General features: G+C 34.7%; 1 protein-coding gene and 1 long non-coding RNA gene across 4 annotated transcripts; both read left to right on the top strand.

Annotated features, from left to right (window-relative positions):
* Positions 1-217: 217 nt before the first annotated feature.
* On the top strand, positions 218-3,981 carry LOC140809357 (uncharacterized). 3 transcript variants are annotated; one of them, XR_012113101.1, is made up of 3 exons: positions 218-300; positions 1,542-1,572; positions 2,153-3,981. It is a non-coding gene; the product is annotated as an uncharacterized lncRNA (long non-coding RNA). The 3 variants fall into 3 exon arrangements; XR_012113100.1 differs by lacking the exon at positions 218-300 and adding an exon at positions 353-741; XR_012113102.1 differs by lacking the exon at positions 218-300 and adding an exon at positions 748-1,211.
* Positions 3,982-7,556: 3,575 nt separating this feature from the next.
* LOC140808778 (agamous-like MADS-box protein AGL80) lies at positions 7,557-8,311 on the top strand. Its single transcript, XM_073166025.1, has 2 exons — positions 7,557-8,175; positions 8,221-8,311. Exons 1-2 carry the CDS (start codon positions 7,568-7,570, stop codon positions 8,309-8,311), a joined length of 699 nt encoding a protein of 232 aa, XP_073022126.1. The 5' UTR covers positions 7,557-7,567.
* Positions 8,312-16,727: the final 8,416 nt, after the last annotated feature.

The following is a 16,727-nucleotide window of genomic DNA, read 5'->3' as shown; positions in this document are numbered from 1 at the left end:
AACATATTTAAACAAATAGATTGGATTTCAAATCTATTAACTTCAATTACAGAAGTAAGATCAAAAACTTCAAATTCATGTTTATATAATATTTCAAGTTCACTCAATTTTCATAGAGTTATTTGAAATTCAATATATTTTACGTAGATAATAAATTTATAGATTTAATTTATGATAAAATATAATCGAAATAGCATCCACATATGCAATCTTTACTCGAGTCGTCTTCTTCGGTCTGTACATCGGCTCAACACCTCTCCCTCTCGTCGTCTCCCTCTGGTTCATTCTCGACGACATACTGTAAATCTCGCCATTGTTACTCTTATTCTTACTCTTTGATTTTTTTCACAATTATTATGTTATCTTGTTTTTGTCTTTTTCTTTATTTATGAAATTGTTTTGGAGAAGTTTCTGACTTTATTTAGCGATATAATGGAAGAATCATTATGTTGTAATTAAAGATAACTATTCTGCTCTGTTTTTTTAAAAAAATGTGGAATCGATCCACTTCAATTTCATTGCCATTGAATAAATTAATAATAATAATTCATTAGAAACTAAAAATATTAATAATTGAGATTAAAATTGACTAATTTAGATAAATCAACGTTTATGAAACCTTAATCACAGATTTATCTTAAAACAAATGACACCTGGATAATTTATTTTGTAATATCAAATAAAACATTTGTTTCCCCCGCAAGCAATTGCTGGATTCGTCATTCATGTGCGCTAAATCAGGTTATTCTTCTCCATCTCTCCTAATGGTATTGAGAATGTGTTGAATTGTTGAAAATTGAAGTGCTAGGTAGATCTGTTTGCTGGGTTTTCTGGGTTGGCCGCCTGAGTGTGCGTTATTCGAAGAACGAACATTGTAACGGGGAAGGATTTAGATTTTGGGCAAATTAGGGAATAAGTTGGATAAAATGTTGACTTCGTGTGGATTAGAGTGGGATGTGGATTTGTTAATGGGCGGACCTGTGAATGACATCGATTTTGTTGAATGTGATGTGTTGTGTGGAGTAAGCATAAAATTTGAGTAGTTTTACTTGGAAGCGCACCTCACGTTGCTGTACTTATATTTTACCTACTCCTGGGTTAAAGGACAGATGTTTGATAAATTGCATCTGAGAAAGAAAGGTTGCTAAATTAGAGATTTTGTATTCATGTGAAAACTTTGATCTTTCCCAGTTTTTACATTAGCTTAATCGGTCTAGCCTCTTTCCTTTCAATGATTTTGTAGTAATTCTTTTTTCATTTAATATCTCTTTTTAATTCTGGGTTTTTTTAGTGCTTGAAACTGAGGTTTAGAGTGAACGATTTCTTGCTACACGAGTTCAAACTAGTAGATTTTGAAATCCTTTCTGAGATGAAAGTTCGTGAGTCAGCTATTGTTAAGTTCATATTATTCAGAACTCTTGGCTTAGAAAACCCTGGATAAGTTGGTTGGACGGTTTTTGACAAGAAATATTCCATCGAAATATTGACATTGTTTATTGTTTATACCTTTTATGTTTTTGAATGTGTCTTTGATTTTGCAGGAGTCAAGAAAATGAAAGTCAAGATTTATACGTATCCTTCATTTTTAAATTAATGAATAAAATCTTACCTTTTTCTAATTTAATGTTTGCTGTTACATGTAGCATCATCTGGTCACGCTTAGTATCTATAGTCAATCAATCATTGAATACTAGTAATGTTGACTTAATTTCGTGTTGATTTGCACTGATTTTCTGAATTTGCTTATTAATATTTGATTTGTTTGTGATGTTAACATTGATCATTCATGTTCTACCTGAATCATTAATTCATAAAGCTTTAATTGTACTATGGAGGGTTTGTGTTGTGAAAAACTAATGAAACAGATACTAGATTGTAATTTCCTGAAACCTTTTAAATGTTTTTCTCATTAATTAAATTTGACGATCCTTGTAGTACAGATATTGCATCCTTTAGAACGTCAAAGGACTTTTGTCGTCCCATTCTATTAATAGCTTTACTAACTATTGCAACTGCTTTGAATAGTTTTCCTTGATCCTATCATTTGCAAATGCCACCGGAACGGGTGAATAGAGTATGATTTTGACATCTTTTATATTGACATTTTCCCCCAAATTCAAATAGCTTAAGAGTTGCTCTTCATATATTTTAGGTGGCATGCAGTTGCTTCCTGGACGTAAGATGCTCAAGATGAAACTTGTGGCATTTGTAGGATGGCTTTTGATGGTTGTTGCCCTGATTGTAAACTCCCAGTAAATGATTCCCCTCTAAGTAAGAGATTGTTTATTGATGCATTTTAAATGAGTATTATTAGGCAATAGGATTCACATGAAGAACGTCTTCTATTATGACTGAAATCTTCAATTCTTTTATATATGATGCCAAGTCCTTGTACATTATGTCTTGCAAATGCGTAGCGATGCCAATGATGCTGCTAGACCTCATTTGTTCTTTGTGAATAATTTTCCTTTGTTATTTTCACTTCAACACATTCATTTATCCATGGAAAATATATATTCATGTTAAAGAATTGAAGATATATCATGTATCATTGAAGCCGTTAAATTGTTGATTCTTTTAACTACATTGGATGACATCTATTAATGCAACTGTTCATGAACTTACATGTATTATATTGACTTTAAAATCACATATTTCATATGTACTATGTAAAAAGCCACATTTTTCCCCTTTTCCCTTCCTTTTTTTGAAATGGGTACGTGACTATATTGTCATTGGAGTCATATCTTTCTTTCTTCTTCTTTTTTTAACAGAGACATATATTTCTTTTTCCATGAGTTGTTAGCAAAAGTTGAGATTGTTCAGGATTATTAATATATTGCACTCGTAGAACTATAAAAAAGATATAGTTCTTATTCGGTTTTACTTGTATCCGATGCTTGATTTTGTTTGCTATCTCTTCTCAATTTCAAATAAAAAGTACACTTTTTCCAGGTTCATTGTGTCTCATATGACATCCGTCCTCATGACTGAGTCGATGATTATTTTTCTAGTTCCCCGTATTTTACTCTCTTTATGATAGGTCGGTTGCTTGAGCAGTCTGGGGTGGTTGTAACCATGCTTTCAATCTATCTCCATTGCATATTGAAATGGGTGAATTCCTAGACTCCGCAAGCACATTGCCCCATGTGCCGTAGGGAGTGGCAGTTAAAAGTTTACCTCAACAAGATGAACAGTTCTCGCCCTCGATCCACCTTATTAGATATCATATCGCATCTCCTAGTGCCTCAAGAATGATCAAGGGAGCAACATTTTCCTTGTTATTAAGAAATTTGTTGTGTCAAAATGGTTAAAAGAGTTGTAAATTTGTTCTTCGCGACAATAAACAATGTCAATCTTTCGATGGAATATTTCTTGTCAAAAACCGTCCAACCAACTTATCCACGATTTTCTCAGCCAAAAGTTCTGAATAATATTAACTTAACACTTGCTGACTCATGAACTTCTATCTCAGAAAGGATTTCAAAATCTACTAGTCTGAACTCGTGTAGAAAGGAATCATTCACTCTAAACCTCAGTTTCAAGCACTCCAAAAAACCCAGAAGTAAAAAGAGATGTTAAAGGAAAAAAAGAATTACTACAAAATCATTGAAGGGAAAGATGTCAGACCGAAAAAGCTAATATAAAAACTGGGAAAGATCACAGTTTTCACATGAACACAAAACCTCTAATTTAACAGCCTTTTTTTCTCTGATGCAATTCCTCAAACATCTATCCTTTAACCCATGAGCAGGTAAAATATAAGTACAGCAACGCGAGGTGCGCTTCCAAGTAAAAATACTCAAATTTTAAGCTTACTCCACACGACACATCACATTCCACAAGCCCGACGTCATTCGCAGGTCCCCCTATTAACAAATCCACATCCCACTCTAATCCACACGATGTCAACATTTTCTCCAACTTATTCCCTAATTTGCCCAAAATCTCAATCATGCCCCCGTTACAATGTTCGTTCTTCGAATAACGCACACCCGGCCAACCCAGAAAACCCAGCAAACAGATCTACCTAGCACTTCATTTCTCAGCAATTCAACACATTCTCAATAGCATTAGGAGAGATGGAGAAGAATAACCTGATTCAACGCACATGAATGGCGAATCCAGCAATTGCTTGCGGAGGAAAACAAATGTTTTATTTGATATTACAAAATAAATTATTCAGGTGTCATTTGTTGTAAGATAAATCTTGTGATTAAGGTTTCATAAACTTTGATTTATTAGATTAGTCAATTTTGATCTCAATTATTAATATTTTTAGTTTCTAATGAATTATTATTATTATTATTATTATTATTATTATTATTAATTGATTCAATGGCAATGAAATTGAAGTGGATCGATTCCACATTTTTTTAAAAAAACAGAGCAGAATAGTTATCTTTAATTACAACATAATGATTCTTCCATTATATCGCTAAATAAAGTCAGAAACTTTCCCAAAACAACTTCATAAATAAAGAAAAAGACAAAAAAAAAACATAATTGAGAAAAAAAATCAAAGAGTAAGAATAAGAGTAACAATGAGTTGTCGAGAATGAACCAGACGGAGACGACGAGAGGGCCGCTGTACAGACCAAAGAAGACGACTCGAGAAAAGATTGCATATGTGGATGTTATTTCAATTATATTTTATCATAAATTAAATCTTAGATCTATAACTTTATTATTTACGTAAAATATATTGAATTTCGAATACCACTATGAGTGATTTTGAAATATTATATAAACATAAAATAGATGAATTTGAAGTTTTTGATCTAACTTCCATGTTTGAAATCAATAGATTTGAAATCCAATCTATTTGTTTAAAATATGAAACTTAAACAAAAATTGTCAATATATGTTGGGTGCCAAAATTTAGTTATTGGACTTAGCACTACAAAAAAAAAAAGTGATTAGCGACGGTTTCTTTCTCGGCTGATTTAATGCCTTCATACAATGATTTAATATAACTGTTTGGACTTTCATGAACTTCGGGAACAATATTTATTGTAGGATTTTATTCGACAATATTCTCATTCTCATTTTTAAGGTTCTCTTCAAAGTTAACAATTTCTTCAATAGTATCAAAAAAATTAAGGAAATGTAGTTTGACCGATTCGAGGTGCAAGACGAGACGAAGATGACAAAGAGCATAAATATTAAGATTAGGGTAGAACGGATGAATGTATTCATCTCCATGAAAAAACAATTGTAGTAATTCGGTACAAATACATAATGACCGAGATGTACCTTAACAGCATCTTCGTCTAAATATACTTTGTTCTGACATTTTTTTCGATTGCAATGAGTATATTTCCATTTAATAAACACTCAAGATTTCACTAAGTGCAAATGTCGCAAACGACTCTACACCAACACAATATTCATTTGTTAGAAATCTATTCTCCAACCAACGATACAACCAATTTCTATCGTTATCCGTTTTATCCTACAAAAGAATAATTAAGATGTATTCTATTGAATCGGTATCATTTGTTCATTAATTAAAAAAATTAATATCATTGAACAACATAAAAATGTAAATTTAAAAATTAATGTTGACAGTTAATTGAACATTTAAATTATAAAATATTTTAATAACAAACATATAATATATAATTTAATTTCTAAATAACATAAAATAAAACAAAAAAACTATGTATAAATAAACAACAAACTTACAGTATCACTGCAAAAGACGTCGGGAACACTGTTCATGTGAAAAAATACAGCTACAAGACGACCGCGATATTTATAGACAAGCCAACAAAATTCATTATCATAAATAAAAAAATTGAAGCTAACAAATTTACCTCAAGTCGAAACTAAAATCGCTTGGAGAATCTATAACAGAAGTGAAGCGGTTTGGTGGAAAATGGAAGGAGGGCGTGATATTTATAGAATATTAGCGACGGTTGTTTCAAAACCCGTCGCTATTAGCAACATATAAACAAAAAACCGTCGTTAACTAGCGACGGTTTGAAGACACCCGTCGCTATTTGCGACGGTTTTGTAAACTGTCGCCGATCTCGTTAGCGACGGTTAAATAAACTGTCGCTACGTAACGACTGTCTGATTAGCGACAATGACATAAAAACCGTCACTAAGTAGCGACAGTTATACATTGTCGCTAATTATTGCGACGGGCTCTGAACCGTCGCTTTACTAAATCGGCGACGGTTTACCAACCGTCGCTAAAAGCGACGGTTTATTAGCGACCGTTTAGGAATACAGTCCAGATTAGCGACAGTCATCGTCGTAAAAGTGATATAGCGACGGAGTTTTAAAAAAACTGTCGCAAAGGTTTCCTATTTCAGATTTTTTTTTTTTTTTTTTTTTTAGAGTCACAAATTGGCTCATACACTACGTCAGTTGAGTAAACTACTCTGAGTAAAGCTGGCAAAACATGTACGACAGAGAAAAAATATATTGGTAAGTTGAATTAAAATGTTGACAATTTAACTTAAACTATTCATTCACTCTACAAACTCGGACACAAGTAGGGATGGCAATGGGCCGGGGCGGGGGCGGGTTTGCTATTCTCATCCCCATCCCCGAATGCCATCCCCACCCCCATCCCCGCTTTTTCGGGTTCGGGGAATCCCCTAACCCGAAACTTCGGGGATCAACTTACCATCTCCGTCCCCATCCCCGTTTCAAAAATATTAATATGGCAAGACGATGACGGATTCGGAGATTTTCTCAAACCAAAACTTATTATTATCTATTATTATTAGATATAATTTTAATATTAATATCAATATCAATATTAATAATAATATTATTATTTATATTTTAAAAATTATATTATTAATACTAATAATGCTATTATTTTATTATTGATAATATATTTTCGGGACGGGTTCGGGGATGAGGATAGTAATCACATACCCGCCTCGAACTACATCGGGGATTTAAAAAAATCTCCGAACCCAAACTCAAACCCGAAAAAATCGGGAATCCCCATCCCCGTTTCGGGTTTTCCCCGTGGGGTTCCAAACCCGCGGGGAAAATTGCCATCCCTAGACACAAGCGTGAAAAACTAGATCACGCTTATTAATTTACCCGAATATGATGCTTGCTTAATAAGTTGCATATAAATCTCATTTTCGAGTATTAAATAAATTCATTTTTTAATAAAAAAAAAACATTCAAAATAAAATCAAAAAAAAAAGAGCAAAAATACGTATATAATTAACATGAATAAAAGAAGAGAATTAAGAACTTCATGAAAAAAATGTGTCCAAATTCTCAATTGTTTACCGATCGAAGATAATAAAATAAATGAATTAACATTGTCAAATTAACATCATGCATGTGTCTATTAATTAACCGATACATTAATAGATATATACACATATCTTCTAGCAATAATTTGAATGATATGAAAATATTAAAATTCTTACCAAAACCTTGGAAAACATTACTCCCAAAATATCCCCTCTTAATTTCAAACAAATCCCACGAACCCTTATATATAGCAACACCATTTCCCATTCCAGAAACCAAACCAAACCTTCCTCACAGATCACATACACTACCATATCCACCATTTCCTACAATGACAAGAAAGAAGGTGAAGCTCTCATTCATCACAAATGATTCGTCCCGAAAAGCCACGTACAAGAAAAGAAAGAAAGGGCTCATGAAGAAGGTGAGCGAGCTAAGCACCCTGTGCGGGATCGACGCATGCGCCATCGTGTATAGTCCTTACGAGTCCACTCCCGACGTCTGGCCGGCTGATCCACGAGCAGCGCAGCGTGTGATAACGCAGTTCAGGCGGGTGCCGGAGATGGAGCAAAGCAAGAAAATGGTGAACCAAGAATCTTTTATCCGAGGCCGGATCGCGAAGGCGGCGGAGCAGATCAAGAAACTGCAGAAAGATAACCGCGAGAAGGAGATTACTCATCTTATGTATCAGTGTTTGACGGGGAAGGGGGTGCAGGGATTGGCTGTACCGGAGTTGAATGATATGGGGTGGTTGCTTGATCAGAATTTGAAGGAGATTTGTAAGAGGATTGAGATGCTTAAGAAGGAGGAGGCGCCGCCGTCTGAGAGGGCAGCGTTGGAGCAGAAGCCGGCAGTGGAGGAGTTAGGAGGGATGGAGAGGGCACCGCAGCCAATGTGGTTTCCGGATTGGATGGGGAGTACGAGTTATCAGCAGCAGCAGCAAATGGGAGGATTATTGGGGTATGGCTGCGGTGGTGGTACGAGTGGCGGCGGTGGCGGAGATGGGATGATGCTGCAGTTTAGTGATGGTGGAAATCATAATCCTTCCCTGTGGTCTCATGGCTTCTTCCCCTGAGAATTGCATGAGACAATCAACTAAGCCACAGTACTTTATATTTATTTTAAAATAAAATAATTATAAGATTGTGAAATTTGAACCCCTCGTTTGCTGGAATTTGTATGTGATGATTGCTGTTATCATTTCTTTATTGGCAAATTATTGGGTCATGTTTTTTTTAGATGAAGAATAATAGATTGGTGAATTAATTTAAAAGTGAATTGAATTAATTTACCAAGATGACACATAATATAAAAAGAAATCACTACAAGAAATTCAACATACAACAACATATACGACAACGGTTTTTGTGATTTCAGCATACAACAAATTGTAAATCTTTACGATGAACTGGTGAGGATTAACAAGTGGTTAACTATGGATTATAATAAAAAAATGTACAAATCCCGTAAGATTTATTATTTATAAACATGTCATGCCTTAGAACTTTGATTGTGGCTAATTTCCTCCCATGTGTGTTATTTGAAACATAATTTATATTCTTTAGAAAAACTTAAAAAAATTATATAGAATATAATATATTGTTATAAATAAGATATTGTAGATGATTATTGGGATAAGATTTATATTTTATCATGTTATCAACTATTCAAACTCTGTAAATCTGTTATATAAATAGAAGTCTCAAATGATGAATAAAACATTCCAAATCATTCTTTATTCTCTATATTATCTACTATTCACAACACGTTATCGACACGAGTACTGTTCAAGGTAAAATTTATAAATAATTTTTTCTTAGTCTTGTATAGATGCTCTCAAAGAAGCACAATATTTAGATTTAATATTGATGCTCCCGAAGTAGCATAAATTATATATTTATATTGATGCTCCTGAAGAAGCACAACTTTTAATTTTATGTTGATGCTCCTGAAGTAGTATAACATGACTTTATGTTGATAATATTGATAGATCTATGAATAAAATATAGATGTATAAGATTTATCAATATTCTCGAAGATTCTTGATTTAAGATCGTAAAGATTTTATCAATATCTATGAACAATATTGATATAAAATATAACGTTATCATATTCCTGAAGAAGTTAGATAATTGTTATATGTTTCAACTATATTCTTGAAGAATATTAATTCAATATAAATCATAAGTGTATTTTTGTTTTGATTCAAGTTTTCTTATCATATCTTGGTTTGCTTGTTTAGGATTTATATTATTTAAATTTTGACGATATAATTAGTCACTAAAATATCGTGTGAATAGAAGTAATTGATAGATTTATGACTAATTTTGAGTCAATCACAACACTATAATTATTTTGAGTCCATCACAACACTATAATTGATATTAATTAGACAAAAAAAAATTCTATTTTTTCTTAACTTTGAAATTTATTGGTTCTTATGTTAGTAGCTTACTTGGCGACAAGTTAATTTATTTGTCAAAATTCGAAATTTGACGTAGATACATAATTTATTAAAAACTGACATGTACACCAAATTCGATAGACAACATGATATCATCTTTATTTATATTTTCTATGCACACATGAAGACTAAATAATGGTTACATAAAATAATTTATTATTTATGTTCATTGATGTTAGTTTAACGAATATAATAACAAAATTTCAAAACCGCATAGTAAAAGTGGTAATGATAAACCCAAATCTTATAGAGATTTTTAGAGTTTTATTTGTGCTTATCTAGGCTTTTTATCCCTAATTTTATGCTTAATTGAATTAATTATTATAGATTTAAATAAAAGATGAAAATGATTAAATTTGGAAATGAAATAAATTTACAAGACTTCAAAAGAAAAAATATTAAAGAAAGGAAATAAAATATTTTTATTTTACTATCTTGATATTATTGAAGTTATTGATAAAGATGAAGTCTAATATTTGAAAATAAAATTACTACATGGAAATGGTTTGGTGGAAATGTTCATGAATCAATATTTTCCACCCACCAAGCTAGCACAACTGCGTATGGATATTTCATCTTTTCGCCAGAAGGATGGGGAGACTTTACATACAGCTTGGGGAAGATTTAGAAAAATGTTGAGGAGATGTCCTCAACATGGTTTCTCTTCATCTGAGCAAGTTCAGATTTTCTATAACGGAGTTGATCCTTCCGTGCGTTCCATGCTAGATGCGGCAGCCAATGGTAGCTTATACAGGAAGACCCCACGAGTTGCACTTGAAATAATTTCAAATATGGCTGAAAATAGTGCGGGTTGGACAGATATTAAACGAGAAAAGAAGGCTAGAGTTCTTGAAATGGATGTGTTGAATGCACTTACTGCTAAGATTGATGGGTTGGCCCATCAATTCTCTCAACTGTAATCAAATCAAGCAAATCAGGTCCAAGGAATAGTCATCGAGGAACAACCCATTTTTGATGAAGAAGCAGTGAATTTTGTGGGGAATCAATGGAGACAGCAATCAAATCCATACAGTTCCACGTATAACCCAGGATGGAGGAATCACCCTAATTTATATTGGAAAAATACGAAAAATTCCCTCAATCCAACACATATTCCTCCACTGCCCATTCCTCAACAAATGAGACAGCAAGGAGTATTGGTACCTACAGCACCTCCAGGATTCAAGCAAGAAGATTAAAAATCAATTTATGAGGATTTTATGATGAAACATGTTGTGGGGATGGAGACGAGACTGCAGAATCATGATGCTATCTTACGAAGGTTGGATGCTCAAATGGGTCAATTAGCCAATCAATTAGCAAATCGAGCCCTTGGAACACTACCAAGTGATACTGAGAAAAATCCGAAAGGAGTGAATGCAGTGAGTACAGTGGTCAAGGCCGAGGAAGAGGAGCCAAAGAGACAGCATTCTACAGATATGGAGGCAAAGAATGATGGAGGAATGAAACAAAAAATGGAAGATGCTAAGGAACAGAACACTCAAACTACACGAAAGACAGGTAAGAAAGGTAAGGAATTTGATTCTAATGATAATATTGATATTAATACACTTCCTTTCCCTCAAAGAGCAAGGCAACTACAATTGGATCAACAATTTTCGAAATTTCTTGAAGTTTTTAAGAAATTGCACATAAATATTCCTTTTGTAGAGGCTTTGGCTCAAATGCCTTCTTATGCTAAATTCTTGAAAGATATTTTGACTAAAAAGAGGAAACTTGTTGATTTTGAAACTGTTAAGCTTTCTGAGGAATGTTCAGCTATTTTGCAAAATAAATTGCCTCCAAAGCTTAAGGATCCAGGTAGTTTCTCCATTCCTTGCACTATAGGTAATTCTAATTTTAACAAAGCATTGTGTGATCTTGGTGCTAACATAAATCTTATGCCTTATTCATGCTTTGAGAAATTGGGGATTGGAGAAGTTAAACCAACCACTATTTCCCTTCAACTTGCTGATAGGTCTATTAAATATCCTAGATGGGTTATAGAGGATGTTTTGGTTAAAGTTGATAAATTTATATTTCCAGTTGATTTTGTTAGGATCGATTAGGGGGTAATCGTTGAGCTACAATAGCTCGGTTCTTGAAATATTGAACACCGATGAATTAAATCGAGTTTGGTTAAAAACCAAGCGGAAGATACTCAAAATAATCCTTCGTAGAAACCGATTAAATATTTTGTAAAGTATTTAAAATATATGCAAGTTGAATGAGTAAAAATATTTCAGTTGAAGCATTTTATCAAACACTTGGTATGCAATATTTTGGTATTTGAAGAACACATAAAATGCTTCAACAATGCATCTTTAAAACTAATGAAAATGATAAGTAAATGCAATAAACAAATAGACACGAATTTGTTTATGGATGTTCGGAGATTTCAACACTCCTACGTCACCCCTTCTTCCCCTTGGGAAGGATTCACTAGAAGACTTTGATTCATACAACTCTTTGTACAAACCCGATCCGGAAGGGCAGCACCCAACTAGAACTCCTAGCACTCAAGATTGTAGGCAGCACCTCACAATCAGCATATTGTTTAATGTCTCATATGCAAAGACTACATACACAAGTTTTACGTCTTTGTGCAAGACTCACTCAACTAATCTTTGAAGTTCAACTCTCTTGTATATGTGTGAGTGATTGTGTGTGAGGAATTTATCATTTACAGTGTATATCTCAAGTGTATCCTCACACAAGGGCTTGTGCTCTCAACTAGCTGATTTCTTCATGCTAACTGCCCATGCTTTGAATCCACTTCCAAAGCTCTTGTTTGATCTTCAAGATGTTGTATTTATAAGCCCCAACAATGATATATATGTTAGACACAAGAATATGACCGTTTGAAAAGTTTCTGTACTGTTTCGGGAATTGCAACGGTCAAATTCAGCTTGCTGGGCATTTTCCCGACTGGTCAACTCTGGTCAACTGGTCAACTCTGGTCAACTCAACTGATCGTTCAGTTCAACTGGTCAGCAGGTCAGCAGCTGGTTCAGTTCAGCAGGTCAGCAGCTGGTTCAGTTCAGCAGGTCTGGTTCAGTTGAGTTTCAACTGGTTTGCTGAAATCAACCTAACTGATTTCAGTTGGTGCAGAAGCAGTAGCTTCATCGCCATTTATCAGCATCTTAAGCTTCGATTCAGACTTTGACTTCTTATAATGATTTGTATATCTTTGTCTTATCTTTCCAACGCATACTGAATCGCTTCATTTAGATAACCGAGCTGAGAGATATGACCAAAATACCACAGCTGCTCAAACCCAACTGATTGCTGTTTTCGTGTGATCAGTTTGGTAATTGAGCGATCAGTTAGACCATGATAACGTCCGATTTTGCCAAACTGACGTGAAATACGATTTGTTCCAAATTGATTTTTCTAATCAGTCTAGTTGGCGGATTGTGATTTGGATAAACCAGTTGAGAGATATCATCAAAATACCGAAGCTCGCCAGAAATTCAGTTTGTGCGAAATTTAGTTTCAGCTAGCTTCTTGTGTTTGCAACTTCACACTTGAGTAAATATGTTAGAAACACAATAACAAGTTTTGTTAACATCAAAATCAAGATTGCGAACTTGAAAAGTTCCAACATATTTTGTTGTGCTAGACATGGAGGAGGATCGTGAGATCCCCCTAATTTTAGGCCGTCCTTTCTTAGCTACTGGAAGAGCTCTAATAGATGTGCAAAAAGGTGAGTTAGTTTTGAGGTTGAATGATGAGAAGGTAACTTTTAATGTTTTTCGTAGTATGAAATATCCTGGATCTTCTGATTGTTATAGAATAGATGCTATTGATGATATTGTTGAGTGTAGTGTGCAGGATACTTTTATTGAAGACCCACTGGAAAAGCTTTTGGTTAGCCCAAAGTCCACGGAATCCAGCAGAGAAGAAGTGGAGGAATGTATGAAATTTTTAGAGGGATCAAAGCCACTGCCAAGATCGGTGAATGCGAAGATTGGGGAGCTTGGACATATTCCAAAATCACTTAAACCTTCCATAGAAGAACCCCCATTCCTCGAACTCAAACCACTTCCTCCTCATTTAAAATATTTATTTTTGAAGGAAGAACATAAACTGCCAGTAATTGTTTCTTCTTCCTTGACAGGTAATGAAGAAGAAAAGCTCGTGAGAGTGCTGAAGGACAACATATGTGCCATTGGATGGAGCATAGCTGACATCAAGGGAATAAATCCATCCATGTACATGCACAAAATTTTAATGGAGAAGGAGCACTCTCCCACCACTCAACCTCAAAGGAGATTGAATCCAGCTATGCAAGAGGTCGTCAAAAAGGAGGTAATCAAACTCCTTGATGCAGGTATGATATTTGCTATATCCGATAGCAAGTGGGTAAGTCCTGTGCATGTTGTTCCTAAGAAAGGGGGAATCACTGTGGTTGAAAATGAAAATAACGAATTAATCCCCACTAGAACTGTGACTGGGTGGCGTGTTTGTATTGATTATCGCAAATTGAATGATGCCACAAGAAAAGATCGCTTCCCCTTACCTTTTGTTGATCAAATGTTAGAGCGTTTGGCAGGTCATGCTTTCTATTGTTTTCTAGATGGTTATTCTGGATATATGCAAATCTCGATAGACCCCGAAGATCAAGATAAGACCACTTTTACTTGTCCTTATGGTACATTTGCTTATAAAAGAATGCCATTTGGTTTGTGTAATGCTCCTGCTACTTTTCAACGTTGTATGATGTCGATTTTTCATGATATGGTTGAAAAGTATATTGAGGTCTTCATGGATGACTTTTCTGTTTTTGGTTCTTCCTTCGACTCTTGTTTGATTAATTTGTCAAAAGTGCTAAAGAGATGTGAAGAAACGAATCTTGTACTTAACTGGGAGAAATGTCATTTCATGGTAAAGGAAGGAATTGTCCTTGGTCACAAAATTTCTGAAAAATGTATTGAAGTGGATAGAGCTAAGGTAGAGATCATAGAAAAGCTTCCTCCTCCCACTAATGTCAAAGGAATTCGTAGCTTTATTGGGCATGCAGGTTTTTATAGGCGATTTATCAAGGATTTCTCAAGTATTACTAAGCCTTTAGCTAATTTGCTAATGAAAGATGTTCCTTTTGTTTTTTCTGAGGATTGTTTACAAGATTTTCAGGCATTAAAGCAAAAGTTGACCACAACCCCGATCATTGTTGCACCAGATTGGCATCTACCGTTTGAACTCATGTGTGACGCAAGTGATATTGCTTTAGGGGCTGTTTTGGGGCAAAAGAGGGACAAATTCTTGCATGTAATCTATTATGCAAGCATGACACTTTCAGGAGCTCAATTGAACTACTCCACCACAGAAAAAGAGTTGCTGGATGTTGTTTTTTCTTTGGACAAGTTTCGGCCATACCTTGTAGGGAGTAAAGTGATAGTCCACACGGATCATTCAGCTTTGAAGTATCTCTTAAACAAGAAGGACGCCAAGCCAAGATTGATAAGATGGATCCTTCTACTGCAAGAATTTGACATAGAGATCGTGGATCGCAAGGGGACTGAAAACCAAGTTGCTGATCATCTATCGAGATTGGAAAAGCCCGAGGAAGGTAAGTATGTAATTAGAGATGAATTCCCTGACGAGAAACTTTATGTCATCTCTAATTTACCATGGTATGCTGATTTTGTCAACTATTTATCATGCAAATTTATTCCTTCTCATCTTACATATCAACAGAAAAAGAAGTTCTTTTCAGATTTAAAATATTATCTTTGGGAAGATCCTCTTTTGTTTAGAATTTGTGCAGATGGCATTATTCGTAGGTGTATTCCAGCGGAAGAGGTAAGTTCTATACTTTCTCATTTCCACAGTGGTCCAACTGGAGGACATTTTGGGGCAAGTAAAACTGCTACAAAAATCCTTCAAGCTGGATTCTACTGGCCTACACTGTTCAAGGATGCACACACTTATGTTTTGAATTGCAATGAATGCCAACGTGTTGGTAATATTTCAAGGAGACACGAAATGCCATTGAATAATATTTTAGTCTGTGAATTGTTTGATGTGTGGGGAATTGATTTCATGGGGCCATTTCCAAATTCCTTAGGAAATAAATATATTTTGGTGGCTGTGGATTACGTATCCAAGTGGGTGGAAGCAAGTGCTTGTAGAGCCAATGACTCTAAGGTTGTGATCCAATTTTTAAAGAAAAATATTTTTGCAAGATTTGGCACACCTAGAACCATTATTAGCGATGGGGGAAAATACTTTTGTAATCGTTATTTTGAGTCTCTGTTAACTAAGTATGGGGTTACGCACAAGGTGGCAACACCTTATCATCCTCAAACTAGTGGTAAAGTAGAAGTGTCAAATAGGGAGATTAAGAAAATTCTTGAGAAGACCGTTGGATCTTCGAGGAAAGAATGGGCTAGTAAATTGGATGATGCATTATGGGCATATAGAACAGCATTTAAAACCCCTATAGGAACTTCCCCTTTTCGTTTGGTCTATGGAAAATCTTGTCACCTTCCTGTTGAACTAAAGCATAGGGCATTATGGGCTACTAAATTTTTGAACTTTAATGTGCAAGCTACAGGTTATCAGCGTCTTCTACAACTCAATGAGCTGGAGGAATTTCGTCTTGATGCATATGAGAATGCAAAAATCTACAAGGAAAAGACAAAGAAGTGGCATGATGCAAAGATTGTGCACATGGAATTTGAGTCTGGATAAAAAGTTCTTCTTTATAACTCTCGTTTGAAACTCATGCCAGGTAAACTTCGTTCCAAATGGTCCGGGCCTTTTACTGTTACTGAAGTTTTTCCCTTTGGTGTTGTAGAAATCTGTGGAGAATCTGGAAATCCCTTTAAGGTGAATGGACATTGACTGAAAATTTTTCATGAAGGAATTGTGGAGCAAGAGGAGCCGAGTACTCCTTTACACGATCCAACCTAATCTATAAAGGGAGTTGTCTAGCTATAGACAAGAAATTTAGCGCTTGCTGGGAGGCAACCCAGTGATTTATTTTATTTCGTTTCATTTTTTTTTTACTTTTTCATTCTAT

This window comes from Primulina eburnea, chromosome 13, assembly GCF_022965805.1.
Source record: "Primulina eburnea isolate SZY01 chromosome 13, ASM2296580v1, whole genome shotgun sequence".
Taxonomy (NCBI): Eukaryota; Viridiplantae; Streptophyta; class Magnoliopsida; order Lamiales; family Gesneriaceae; genus Primulina; species Primulina eburnea.
This window is presented reverse-complemented; position numbering and strand designations above follow the sequence as displayed.

Excerpts from the sequence above, each read along its gene's own strand:
- LOC140808778 (XM_073166025.1), top strand. The coding sequence starts at position 7,568 with ATGACAAGAAAGAAGGTGAAGCTCTCATTCATCACAAATGATTCGTCC. Across the intron at positions 8,176-8,220 it reads ACGAGTTATCAGCAGCAGCA|TGGCGGCGGTGGCGGAGATG; the intron begins GCAAATGGGAGG and ends TGGTGGTACGAG.